Here is a 14283-nt window from a genome sequence, read left to right as displayed (position 1 = left end):
ACACACACACACACACACGTGTCCACAAGATGCACAACCTTAAACACCAGGCAGACTGGCCATATAGGGCAACTATCTGACATGTGCTTCCTGAAGCAGATCCTCTATTCTCAGCCTCGGGACAGCAGGCAAGGACAAGCACCTTTGTGCTGGTTTACAGTGAGCATTAAAATCTGCATCCCATGTTAGTATATGTTCAATGGTTTCATGCTAACTCTGGTGTTGGGCTGAAGATATGAACCGCATTATTAAAATTATATCATGCAAACTGCCCATGTGGGGAACGTATGGGTAGTCCAACTGGGAATCTGAACATTTTGTCCTCTGGGCCCACATATGGATGCCCACCAGGGTCAGTGATGGGACTAGGAGGGGTTGAACACGGGCCTCAGCTGGGTTATATCGCAAACGAGGCCTGGATGGGACTCATGTGAGATTAGGCTGGGGCTTTAACAATGGGACGCCCAACCGGGTCCCAGTAAAAACGTATGTGCAAACCCACCTGGAACTCACCTAGCCCACGTTCCACCCATGTGAGCCCCACATGAGCAGGGAGGTGATTATTAGCCTTTATTCACTGTTAGCTAAATTAGCATATATGGCTGAATCTAAACCATCGGTTATCAGAGCTAAACTGGCAGCTGCATTTCATTACACTGAAGTTGAAAAGCAGCCCTTGCCAACTGTTTCTCATTCTGGGGTTGTGTCACTGTCCAGAAAATCAACAGTACGGAGTCATGTCATGTCATGTCAACCAAAGATTTATTTAAAATGCTGCCTGCTAAGGTACCTTCATCTTGCCGATTTGTGAAGGCAGCATAGATGCATCCTTTGCTGCCTCATGATCCTCTGGGTTTGCGCCGGCTCATCTCAAGCGAAAAAGCAACATGGTGGTAGCAAGCAGCAATAGCCGAATTCAGTAGGTGTCAGTATCCTGGATGGCTGCCTTCAAAGTAACGTGATTTATTTGTAGGTACCCTCATCGCAATGCTGCCATCATTGACTTATGAGCCCTATAGCTTGATTGGCTTGTGTTATATTACCTCTCTGACATCTTCATCAAATCTATGATGAGTTAGGGCCCCCTAGTGGCGTGGCCAGGGCCCCTCAGATTGTGCTCCCCAACTTGGTAATTCACTGCTGCTTCAAATCTTCACATCTAGTTGTCCTGATCCAGAGGTAGTGGAGCATGCTTTGTGATCTGATCTATCTATAATCGAAATATAGCTAGGTAATCTAAGGCGCAGACGTGTGTGTGAGTGTGTGTGTGTGAGGGAATAAGCTCTGCAGCAATCCCTCCAGGCATCCAGCGATGAGACAGCCACATCTGCTCTCCAGCACTTCCTGCTCACAGCCCTCCCTCAGCCTGCCGCCACCGCTATTTCTGGCTCCTGCCATGCACGGCTGGACGCCGAGAGCAGACGAACTCTGCCGCTTCTGCCTCGGACTCTTCGATGTGAAACAACTCTGTGTTCTAAACCATGAGTCAGGTACCTTAATGCTTATCTCAACCAGATGAGTAATATCGAGGCTGAGGCCCGGCCTCGGGACACACACACCGTCTCGTGCTGACTCACTCGCTTGTTCGCGGGGCGAGCCGAAAAGGTCATACCTGTTTTGTTTCGGAAAGCTGTTTCACGTTCTCATTAGGATGATTTCTACGTAAAGTTCACGCCATCAGTCACGTTCCATCAGGTAACGCGTGACACGTTGCCGATACTGTGCAAGTTGGAAAGCTACGCCAGTTTCTAAAGGGTTCGGACACATTACTGAAGCCAGCCACAACATCTACAAGGTACAAGACATTCATTATTTTTCTGAAAATAACACAAAAAGGCTGAACAACTGAATCTAATATCTAATCTAATATCAGACTTAGCTAAAAGGCGCCAGTGCAGGCCAACATTGCTTAAGAAGTGGTGAGAGAGCGCGGACAATTGTGCACTCTCAGATTCTGGCTGCTGATGCCAAAGCCGAACCCACGACCCCTGGGCCTTGGAGATACAATTTCCATATGGTAATTGTGTAAGGAACGTTAGGCCTTCGTCCCTGCTCCTGAAGTCCTAATCAATAAGAAAGTTCATTTTTACCAGAAAATGAAACAGAAGCCTCAACAATTAAATAAATAAATAAATAAAAAAAATCTGATGTTGGAGTGGTTGGTGTGTATTACTTACCTTTTTTTGGGCCCCATATAAAATATATTACACTGGGCCCCAGAACTCCACCCCCTGGGCCACCAACCCATACGGTGCCCCTGTTTTGGAGACTCACTTTTAGGTCTACGAACTATGAGCATTTTCTGCTTTTCACCATCCAACACATTCGCATTCAATGATGTTGAGGTCTCGGCTCTCGGGTAATCAGTGCACTGTTCTGAGAACAGCGGCAGCTTCAGCAGCTTGGTTTGATCAGATGTTCTGCTGTTCTCGTGTCTGTTTGCTTTTCTGAGTAAGAGCTTCTTGATCAGCTCCACATCCTTTCAGACCAACACTGTTTACAGAAACACCTGCAGATGTTTTCAGACCTGAAGTGAGAATGGAGTTGATTTAAAGAAAAAACGTTTCTGATGGAGGTGACTGGGCTGTCTAACAGGTCTTGCATGGTTGTTAGGGGTCCCATTTTGTGTATCTTGGGGGGTCAAAAGACCGTAGCAGGTTCCCAACATAAGCCATGGAAGTGACGTCACAAATATCAGTCCAAATGGAGGCTATGGACCCTTTAAGCAGCATTGCTTTAACTCTGTCTGACAGTCTTTTCCTGTCAATCACTCCAGAACAGATCCTGAAACTGATCCGACAGTTTTGGGCCATTTGACTGATTAATCTCTTCATTTTTCAAATACCACCCATCCAATCCCCCCCTCCCCACCCCCACACATTATCACCAACTGCTGTGAAACTGAGCAGACAAGGTTTCTGTTCTGTGTGGGAAGAAGCTGACTCTGCAGCGGGATGTCATTCTAATCCCCGTTTCAGCCCGAGGGTTATTAAAACCCCAAACCCTCCTTTCGTGGAGAACGGATGAGTGCTGCCTGCATCTGTGTGTTTATGGGGATGGAACTGGAGCGTCAGTGCAGCAGATTTCTTTATGCACAGCTCACCCGTGATGAAACATACACCTTTCCGCACAGTGCTCTCGGGGCTATCTACACAACCTGCTGGGGTGTTTATCATGAAAACAGGGGTCACGCGCAGTGCCCGGCTGGAGATTTATTAGTCCATGACCTTGCTACTTGTGCTTTGAGATGCTGCTGGTGCAGGACTGCACACACTGTAGATCAGCGGGTCGTCACAGACAGTGAACCTGCAACCTTCGGCTGTCTACTGTGGTTCTGGGTTTAGCAGTGCAAGCAGTGGTGTGGGGTTTGGCTCTGAGACTGTGTGCATCAGAAGAAGACCTATTGTAGCAACTTGACTCAAGACTACCACCTACAGTATAGCCCAGAATAACCTGCAGCTCTTTCTTTATTACGAAAGGGTACTTCATCATTTAATTATTACCTCAAATAATATTTTCAGTGGCAAATCGTGAATAATGGGATAATGAAAAAAAACACCCTGTATTATAATGCTAATTTCTGTTAGCCCCACTATAGGAATCTAGTGGTATCTTCTAGTAAGCTCAAAGCTAATGGCAAAGCACTTGCATATGCTTGTATTCACAGTGCCACCTACTGGAAATTGGATGTGACTGCTGATTGTGTATGCAATAATAGGCCTTCATCCCTGCTCCTGAAGTCCTAACCAATGACAGAGATAGTTTAGCTCTATTTACCTTGATACCACTGATAAAAATTGATGCCAACAACTGAAAAAAAAGTCAATTGTTGGTAACCAAAATGTAATCATTTTAATGATTTTTAATAATAAAAAAAGTAAATAATGAAGTATGTAAAGTAAAACCACAGAGAAGATGGGATATAAGCTGATATTGTGTCTCAAAATTTTTTGCAAAATTGCAAAATTAATGTTGGGCAATAACTAAATTTGTAGATCAGGGTTTTTCAAGCACGGTTTGTGAACGATTACATAAACCTTCATGCTTACACAGGTTTGGTTGGATTGGTTAAAACTACTAATAAAATAAGGGTAATATTAAACGTAATGTTACTGATTTTGTTTAATTTTTTTTTTTATTATTATTATTATTATTATATTATTATTTTGAAGTCCTGTAAGTTGTGAGATCAGGCCTCCATGGGTCGCATCACTGAGCTGTACAAGCCCATGACCCTGACTCTGCTTCACCGGTTGCCCTTTTTATTAGCGACTTTTGGTAGGTGCTGACCAGTTCTACGTACCAGAACAATCCCACAAGACCTGCCTGATGTTTTAAAGATGTTCTGACCCTCCAGTCGACCCTCATTTCTCCTGCTTTGGACTGTTCATGGACTGTTCACCTGCTGCCTGGTATATCCACCCCATGTCAGATACCACTGAAGATGAAGATAATAATAATAATAATAATAATACATAATAAATATTAATAATAACATATCAAAATTGTCTACTGTTGCTGCATTTTTTTTTACCTCAAATTTAATTAGGCATATGGATAAAAATAAATATTAATAATAAAGTTATTCTTGCTGATTCATTTACAGGCTCATATTGCTTGTCCATGTTGGCTGCAGGTTCACTGGATGTCCCTTACCTGAGTACACCCTCAAGCAGGGTTCTAGCTATACGGCGCTGGAAATGGTTCGTTGGAAGCCTTTATGGTGCTTTTCAGAACCATTTTAAGGGGAAATAATGATTTATCCAGACAGAGAACCATTTAACCATAAACTTATAAACGTACTGGAATCGCTGGGGTTCTTCACAGCGCTACTCCCTCCCAGCGAGCGGCGGTGTGGCCAGTACAGGTAGCTAGCATAGCTAGCGAGGCTCACTGCTGAGACTCCGTTGAAGAAGAGAACCCCTGAGAGTTGTTTACCTCACTTCGGTCATCAGTTCTAGATATATTAGTTTAAAAAGAGACTAAATATGTGATTTAAGTCCGAACTAATCGGCCTTGTATTGCATATTCACCTGAATTCTCATGAAACGAGCTTAAAGGATCTGCTAAACGCAAACTAGCCCACAACTTAGCTAGATAGCTAAGCTAGCTACCTAGCTAGTGCAAGCTACCTTGGCACGAACCCCCTAGCTACCAGCCCAGCTTAATTAGCTATATAAAAAGGCATGGTTCAAGCTTATTTTCTAAAATGAGGTCGAAATAATACGTAGCTAATTCTAGCTTTCTGTTAGCTAGCTAGCTCTAGCCAGGTAGGGCTAGTCTCCCTCCTAGTTGGTGCTAGGATAACTAAGCTAGGACCAGAGGTAGCCAGCTCGCTCTGAGATGTTCCTCAGGTCCTCGAGTGAATTTCCGAGTATATTTGCCTGCTGAAGCTAGTTTTTGTTAGTTTAATAAAGCTAAAAGTCTGCCTTTTAGATTAGATCCTGAAAATGGACCCGAATGGGAAACCCTCCACAGCCCAGATAGTGCTGCTGGCCACCAGCTCAGCCCTCACTGCTGTCCTGTACTCAGTCTATAGGAGGAAGGCAGGTCATGTTGCCAGGTTGAAAGTAAGTACCAAAGGAGACTTTTGGGGATTAATTTGAAAAAATATAATAAATTGTGAATTTATTTATGTGGATAATGTGTTTCACTTCACCTGTTATGGCAGATTGGTGTATAAGCTGATTATTTCTTGGCTGACTGTCTATTTGTGCACATTTTAATTATAGCAATTGGTGTAGTAATAATAATTGGGCACAAATGTGAATTAAAATAACTTAACTTAAAATTAAGCGCTTCTCGCTGATTATGTACCGTCTAGATGCAAAGATTTACAGGCTCATCTTGTCCGTCCTCAGGGCAGCATTTTGTCCATTTTGGCTGCAGGTTCGCTTGAAGTGACCCTGTTAGGAAAGGTCTTCCACCTTTCCTAATCTGTGTACACCCTAATCAAACTGGGTTCTAGCTGTAAAGTGCTGAAAATGGTTTGTTGGGAGCCTTTTTGGTGCGGTGTAGAACCACAGATGGCATTTCAGTTAAATGCATTGCTTCAATTAACAGGAGGCAAAGAAAATCTCATTGGATCAAGACCTGAAAAGCATTCTGGCTGAAGCTCCAGGAAAATGCATCCCATATGCTGTTATTGAAGGTATGAGCTAAGGTTTGTGCTGCTCTGTGTTTTTCGATTTCCATTTTCTCTTTTTCCCCCTAACTTGTGCATGTGCACAGATATACGCCTTGGCTTGAATACATTGGGATGTGGTGATTTTTTTTCCCCCCTGTAATTTTAGGTGTTGTGCGGTCTGTGAAAGAAACCTTGAACAGTCAGTTTGTGGACAACTGCAAAGGCGTCGTTGAGAGACTGACGCTGAAGGAAAAGAAGATGGTGTGGAATCGAACAACTCATCTCTGGTAAATGTTTGTTTGGCTTTGTCTGCTTGGGATAGAAAAAAATGTAGAATTATATACTAAAATAAGCAGCTGAATGTATCGGTGGTGAGCCTACAGTTCTGGATTCTAGATATGTCTTAGGTACCAGTTGGGTTTGAATTTAACGCTTGAATTTAACTGCAATATATGACATTTCAAACTCCCTCAGGAACGACTGTGAGAAGGTCATCCACCAGCGCACCAACACTGTGCCCTTTGACCTGGCTCCCCACGACGACAGCGTCGCGGCCACTGTGCGCGTGGTCCGCCCTCTGGACGCAGCCGAGTTGGATCTGGAGACCACCTATGAGAACTTCCACCCCACCGTGCAGTCGTTAAGCAATGTCATCGGCCACTTTATAAGTGGCGAGAGGCCACAAGGCATTTGGGAGACGGAGGAGATGCTGCGGCTCGGGGCCAGCGTGACTGGAGTTGGCGAGCTGGTGCTGGACAACAGCCTGGTGCGGCTGCAGCCCCCCAAGCAGGTAGAAGAATCCAACATTGGTGTTGGTGGGGTTAGAATATGCCTAATTAACCGTTTGTTGTCTCAGGCATATGTAAGTAGCTTCTGGGGCCAAAATCATAAAGAGTTTTCGTGTTTGCAAAATATCTGATTGTAACGTTTAGCAAAAAATTATTTTGTCAAGGTTAATTAAATAAAAACAGGACTTAATCAGGACTAATGACTGCAATAAAAAAAATCTCTCAAAATGAGCTTGCTATGAGCTACTTTTAGCCTTAAGAGTTTTGGTAATATAGTTTGTTGAACAAACACAATATGCAATGTCTTTGAAAACCCCGCAGGGCCTGCGCTACTTCCTGAGCCGGCTGGACAGTGAGGCGCTGCTTGGGAAGCAGGAGAGTGGTCTGCGGGTGTGGAAGGCCCTGACGCTGCTGGTGGGGCTGGCGGCCTGCGCCACGCTGATCTACATGCTGTGGAAGCAGTATGTCTGGCGGAGGGAGCGGAGGAAGGAGCGCAGTGTGTTGAAGGAGTTTAAAGAGCAGCAGAAGAAGCGTGTGCGGGAGCTAAACCTGGACGAAGGTGCCATGTCCCCAACGACCTGCATCGTCTGCCTCAGCCACGAAAGGTCCTGCGTCTTCCTTGAGTGTGGCCATGTTTGTTCTTGTGAGCAGTGCTATCATTCTCTCCCAAACCCTAAGAAGTGCCCTATATGTAGGGCTAGCATAGACAGGATTGTGCCTCTATACAACAGCTAATTGCCTCTTAATATTAATAGAATCATCATTTATTAATTGTTATCGTGATGAAGGCCTTTGAGATGCTGATACCTGTTGTATCTTTTGTCTGTCTACAAGTCACAGATGCTTTTGATGAGCATTTTAGGGGTGTTTGGGTGGATCAAGGCATTTATGCTAATTCAAGAACTTTTTCGGTCAATATAAATCGGGTCGTTATTTGATCCTGTCTAGTCATGGTCATGAGCTGAACCTGGCCGTGTCCACCTGCATCTGAGGTGTGTGAGCAATGCTCATTCATGCATGTGCTTGAGAGAGGCCAGCCAGCGCTTCTTTTTCAGAACCGCCTAGCAGATACTAAGTGCTGGCCACCATTGCACTGGAATGATGTGTGGAGAAAGTTCCATCTACCTACCCTGGAGAGAGCAAGGCCAGTTGTGCTCCCTCTGGGCTCTGGCTGCCGATGGCTAGCAGCACAATCTCTGGTCATAGTGACCGCGCCTTATTCCGCTGAACCACAGCCTGGCACTTTGTTTAAGTGTAAAAAAGAGGATCGTATAGCCACAGTAGCTTCTCCAGATCTTCTGGAGTCCTTCAAGTCCTTCAGAACAGTCAGATGGAATCATGTCACCACAAAACACATGGCACGGCTACTCCAGCACCAGGGCTGAAAAGACGAAGGCATTTTGAGCTCACTATTTCTATTTAACCTTTTGGTTAAAGGAATGGTTTGGTGGAAAATCTTACTCTAGATGTAGTTGGTTGGCAAAGACGTTTGGTGTGAAAAGGGCTCTGAGTGGCTCAGCGGTCTAATGCGCATCCACTATGACCTGTGCTTGGGTCGCATCAAATTCAAATGCTGAGCAATGCGGCTTTGCCATCAGCAAGCGGAGTCGCCCTCTCTCCCCTTTCCCCTTAAAACCAGCACAGGTGTGTGGTAGCTGTTGTGGCATTGTTGGGGGGCGCTGTATATATAAAAATGTCCAAATGCATCCAGGTGTGTATTACAGGTGCACAGGTTTGATGATGTGGTTCAGGGTACAGTATGATTTGCTGTGAACTTTAAAAAATATCAGAAAATATCATTGGTTTCTAGCGTTTGTTGGCCTCAAAGTGCCAGTAATTGATTAAGAAGCAGAATTTGGACACCAAACAGGTCTTGGCTGATCGACTATGTCCTGCATTAGGCAGACAAACAAAAAAAATTAAAAATGCTTGCTGCTTGTTGTTTTTCTTTTTTTTTTCCCCCTTTGGCGCATTATGTACACCTTAGATTATACATTATATACAGTTGGATGTGTGGGATTGCTTGCCATCATCATCAGCAACAGCCTAATCAAACAGCTGTTACCACAGGTTTTGCATTTATGGTTTTATGATTTATGATGGAGGCATTTCTGTAGGCCTCTATTATGTTAAACAGAAATGAACAAGGTCGAAATATTTCTGGATGATGATATGAATGTATCTAGGTTTGCTATATGCACACTATATGGCCATATCCCTATTTAAGCTTTTATCCTTTTCGGATGCTTTAAACTGAAGTGTATGCAGTGTATGTATTTACTTTATTTTTCTAAATAAATTTCTCAATAAAGGGGTTTCCAAGCCATAAACTAGAGATATCTGAGCTATAAATGTATTGTTTTCTAAACCAAAAATAAACAGGTTCTGATTCTGAATGTGCTGAATGTTTTTCTTATACAGCACTACTATCCTAACATGCCCAAACTATCGCTGCTGTCCAGTGACAACCATGTATCTCCATGTTTGTATGTTTTTAGTTTTCTCCATTGCTTTTTGCTTTCCCCTGTAAAGTCACAGTTTTGGATATGCGTCCATGCTGTCCATGCTGTCCGTGCAAAGACTTTTAAATACTTTTAATGAAGCAGACCCTGAACGTAATTGTCCTTATTAGTGGTTTCCAACCCTGCTACCAACATACCTGATCCAGCTCATCAGCAAAAATCAACAGGCCCTTTCTTACTTAAAGGTGAAGGTGTGTTGGAGCAGGAAACCACTAAAATGTGCTGGTTAGAAGGTCCTCCCTGACCAGGGTTGGGAGCCAGTGGTGTATATACAGTATATAATGCAGGTGGGGTTGACGTATTAATAATAACAATAATATAAATAACAAGCCTTTGAGAAACACTGATGATCACCAGCAGAGGGCGCTCTCCACCCATCATCGTATCATCAGGTGCAAAACTGGGATTACTCAATGTGGTGCAAATCAGTCTTAATTGAGATGTTTGTGGTGAAAGATGTTGTGTACTTTACAAAAGCAGGCAGCCCTCATTCCAGTCCGTTTGGCTGAATTACAGAGCAGCAGCAGCAGTAGTAGCTGATGTATTCCCAGCTGGACGTGCTCCAGTGTACACCAGGTCCCTGCATGGAAATTACAGGGGATGAGACATGAGCACACAAGCTCGTGAGCTTCCAGGCACAGACAATACTTTTCATGCGCGTGCTGTGTTGATATCTGAGGCCTAATTAATACATTTATTTAAATTAAATTAAATTAAATCAAATCAAATATAATTAAGTAATTAATTCATCAAATCAGTTTTAGGCTACACATTTATTGAGTGTTTATTATTATTATTATTATTATTCTGAGCATATAAGAGTTAGACTTAGAGAGTTAGAGAAAAGGCAGCTAGGGCTCTAGTATAAGTGCACAAGTGTGCAGTGTGTGAGATGCACACTTCCCAAAAATCTGCCTCCTAAACGCTAAACACTATTTTGCTCTCTCCTCCTCGTCCACACATGTCCTGAACATCTGAGAAGAGCCCAGCGTTACAGGTCGTATTGTGTAAGACGACTAGGTCCACACGAACACTTTTTTATTTAACGTGGGACGCTCCCTCCGGAGGCATAGGGGACTGCTCGATGCACAGCACAGTGAAGCGGGTAGAGCTGCAGCAGCACCGCCAACTCTGCCTGCCCGCCCGCCTGCCTGCCCGCGCGCGCGCGAGTAAGAGAGTAAGTGAGTGAGTGAGTGAGTGACGTATTTGGGCTTTTCACTCTCTCCTCTTCTTCATTTTCTCGCTTTTCTCAGCTTTATTTTTATTTTCCGCCCCTCGCGAACCGAGCTGGAACCACGACGAACCGGGTCCAGGTCACCAAAGACACGAAAGCACGAGCTCGCGCCTGAGGACGTTCGCTGTGTGAAGCAGTGGGCTAAGCTAGCTGCTCCAGCTAGCTTCCAGGCTAGGTCCGGCTGCGCTCGTGCGGGTCGCTTCAGCCGCTGAGCCTCGATCAGGTCGATTTATCAGTGATTAGAAACAGAGCGACATCATGTCCGAGGTGTTGCCTTACGAGGAAAACCTACGGAACTACGGGAATGATGGAGACGAGGAGCAGATCTCGCTCACCTGTCGACTGCAGAACACCAACAACTTCTTCAGCACCGGGCAAAACAAACGGCCCCCTAAACTTGGACAGATTGGAAGGAGCAAGCGAGGTGAGGGGACTTTTTATTATTATTAATTAATTAAATAATTAATTAATTAATTAAAAAATATATTAGAATTATTTTTTAATTATTTTTTATTTTTAATTAATTTTTTTATTATTTAATTGTAGACAGGAAAAATAATGCAGGCTTGTCCTCATCCCTTCTCTCTCTCCTCTGTTGGTGTAACGTCTGATATCTGATGAATGTCATGTCTCCTCTATCAAACCTCGTATGTGTTGAGGTTTGATGGATTGCATAACGCACGCGCACATGGGTCCCCAAGTGGCGCTGGCGCTGGTGGTGGGCTTACAGTGGGCTTTTTGCCAGTCACGAGGAGCAAGTCTGTGTGTCTGTCTGTCTGTCTGTCTGTCTGCCTGTCTGTCTGTCTATGGGCCCACTGAGCAAGTGTGTGTGTATGTGTATATGTGTCCTCCACAGCCCTCAACCCTTCTTCTCCACATCTGCCTGGTAAGTCTCACAGAATTTAAGACCCATCTAACCTTAATGTCTCTCTCTCTCTCTCTCTCTCTCTCTCTCTCTCTCTCTCTCTCTTCTCTCTCTTTTTTGTCCTCCAGTTGTCATAGAAGATGACCAGATTGACGAAGTGCTCCAAAACACAGCAGAAAAGTCGCCGGCGGAGGCGTGAGAGCCTAAGGACGGTTTTCTTTAGGGCTGCGGGAAGTGTCGGCGTACACAAATGTGTGTAAAAAAGAAAAAGCACTTTGCAGTGCCTCTCGGCACAGGGGGTTGAATTTCACAGCAAAGCACACGGAGGAGACCACTGGCGCAGGCTTCCAAAAAAAGGGGGGAAGCTGGGGTCCGAGCGGCTGTTTTCTTTCCTTTTGAAGGGCATGTTTTGATATCACTTTTTTTTGTTCTTCTTCCTTTCATAAGCTGAGATCAGTCCAATGTTGTTCAATACTTGTGGGTTTGATCTTTTAATAGTAAAAGGTACCATTTTGTATTTGTGAGAGGAATGCATTGATATTACAAGCACAAGTCACAAGCCTACTGGCAACCGTTCTATTTCCTCATACGTTTATATTATTACCGTCCTCTCACAGGGCACTTTGTTTTTTTCGGTATTTTTGCAACACTATGATGACTTTTGTGCACATTGGGACTGTGAACTTCTTCAGTAATGTGTTTTTTCTCTTTCTTCACTTGGAAATCTATGATCATTTTGGGCACTTTTATTTATTTGTTTATTTGTTTATTTTTTGGCAGTGCTGGAGGGCGGTGCAAATGTTTTCTTATAGACTGACTGAAACGGAAACTTTTTTTTTTTTTTTTAAGAAAATCAATTTTTTGATGTTGCTTATCGTAATAATTTTTCTTTTTTTGGTTGCTACAAACTGCCTGCTCAGCCTAATAGCACTGAAATAGCTTATTTTTGTATGGAGGAGCAGTTTTTCAGAAAACTGCTTCGGTTTGATTCGTAGTTGTCGTCCTAGCACTTTTCCAACCGTGGCTGTTACTCCCTGCTGTACAGGATATGATCACATTTGTGCCAAATATTGCAAAAGTATGCCAGTCAAGCTGTGTCCTCGTGCTCTGCGTACTGTTAAACTCTGTGAGCCTGGCTGTCCTGTCCATTTTCAGGGCGTTTATTTATTTATTTGTTTGTTTGTTTGTTTGTTTGTTTATGAATTAATTCTTTCTCTCTCTATATATATATATCTTCTTTTTTTTCTACCTGCTTTTGCATGAGACAGGCTGAAGTGCCTCCCTGTGTGGCAATCTGAAAAACTGGTGTACTTTTACAGTAATCCTTTTTTGTTGTTTGCAACTTTTGGAATGACAGACCTCAGACTATCTTGAATATTACATATACTATACATGTTGCACTTCTTCTCACTGTTGAACAGGGCTATATTGATAATGGGAAGTATGACCATTAAAATGTGAATTATACATCAGGGTGGTTTTAGCATTGCTCATTTCATCGCCCTCGTTGCATGAGATTCTGACATAGCTTCTTCACCTCGTGTGGAACCGAATCTGGTTCTTCTATGGTGCTGCATGGGGTCTTGGTTTAGGCTAACCCTAAACTAAAATGGTCATCAGTGGTAGTTCGCCATTGCTGCCATGTTGTAGCCCAGGACTACGCTTGTTTGGTGTCCCAAGAAACCCTCCCCTAGTGTTCAGATGGCACAAATCTGCAAGTATGGACTTGCTTCTAATGGTTCTTGAGGGGTGCTACCATAGAAGAACCTTCACAAGAGTCCTTTAAAGAACTTTTACTTGATGTAAATGTAAAATCTTGGACAATTTAAACCAAAAATAAGGAACCAAAAGTGGTTTTGCTCAAAGAACCATATAAGGCATCTTTCTATTAAAGACCGTGGGACTGAGGTTTGATGTGTTCCAATCAAAAGGTTTTAAAGAACTTTGTCCTTTGTGCATCTAAGGGCCTTTTCACACTTGTCCCGAACACTCAAGTCCGTCCCAAGGACCGATTCTGGGCTTGTTTGGGGAGGATCTCATTATCACTGGCGTGCTTCCACACAGAAGAAAGCACACTGAAGAATTCCTATGAACCATGGATCGATTTGAGCAATTTCAAACATTTAAGATCTACTAGGTTCTTTTTCTATGGATACAAACACTCAAAATCAAAGAACAGCTCTTTCTGGGAATATAGCATTTCACCGTGCAGGAACACTTGAAAACAAGGATCCACTCTCATAGGAGAAGGGTTTTTAGCCATGCAGGCGATAAGTAGAAGGTGTCACGTGACTAAATAATCCAACATGCAGCATTAGGAGTGTATAGCGTCCATACGCACAGCAGAGCACCGCCAGAGTCCACTTGAAGTAAACCCCAGTCCACCGGGGCTCCAAAACCATTTTCACGCTCTACCAAACGAACTGAACTCTCAGAGCAAGCGCTCCTGAGTCTGGAAAACAACGTTACTGTCAGATTGCTCTAAATGTGAACGTCAGCTAGCCTCCAGTTAGCATCTTCTTAAGTAACAAGCATGTACTCCCAGTCCCTTCTGCTTTTCTTGCTCTCACAAACCTGACTCAGCTCTTCAGAGGCTTCATCGTTACTTGATGAGTTGAGTCACGGGGTAGAATAGAGGAGAAACAAAAACGTACGGTATGGATTCACCATGACTGGACTGTTCAAGAAATAGTCCAACCAAGAGCTAGCTAATGCAGCCTATATGGTGCATGGGTCCATGGTTCCCA

The 14283-nt window shown here is 43.7% G+C and overlaps 2 protein-coding genes across 2 annotated transcripts; both read left to right on the top strand.

Moving 5' to 3' along the window:
* The first annotated feature begins 4861 nt into the window (after nucleotides 1–4861).
* mul1 (mitochondrial E3 ubiquitin protein ligase 1) lies at nucleotides 4862–9250 on the top strand. The gene is made up of 5 exons (XM_072696690.1): nucleotides 4862–5570; nucleotides 6064–6151; nucleotides 6294–6414; nucleotides 6602–6917; nucleotides 7237–9250. Exons 1-5 carry the CDS (start codon nucleotides 5451–5453, stop codon nucleotides 7648–7650), a joined length of 1059 nt encoding a protein of 352 aa, XP_072552791.1. The 5' UTR covers nucleotides 4862–5450; the 3' UTR covers nucleotides 7651–9250.
* Nucleotides 9251–10292: 1042 nt separating this feature from the next.
* On the top strand, nucleotides 10293–13008 carry camk2n1b (calcium/calmodulin-dependent protein kinase II inhibitor 1b). The gene is made up of 2 exons (XM_072696806.1): nucleotides 10293–11095; nucleotides 11665–13008. Exons 1-2 carry the CDS (start codon nucleotides 10930–10932, stop codon nucleotides 11733–11735), a joined length of 237 nt encoding a protein of 78 aa, XP_072552907.1. The 5' UTR covers nucleotides 10293–10929; the 3' UTR covers nucleotides 11736–13008.
* The last annotated feature ends 1275 nt before the right edge of the window (nucleotides 13009–14283 follow it).

Source organism: Salminus brasiliensis, chromosome 14 (genome assembly GCF_030463535.1).
Source record: "Salminus brasiliensis chromosome 14, fSalBra1.hap2, whole genome shotgun sequence".
NCBI lineage: Eukaryota > Metazoa > Chordata > Actinopteri > Characiformes > Bryconidae > Salminus > Salminus brasiliensis.
Note: the sequence above shows the minus strand (reverse complement) of the source record. Positions and strands in the feature narration are given on the sequence as shown.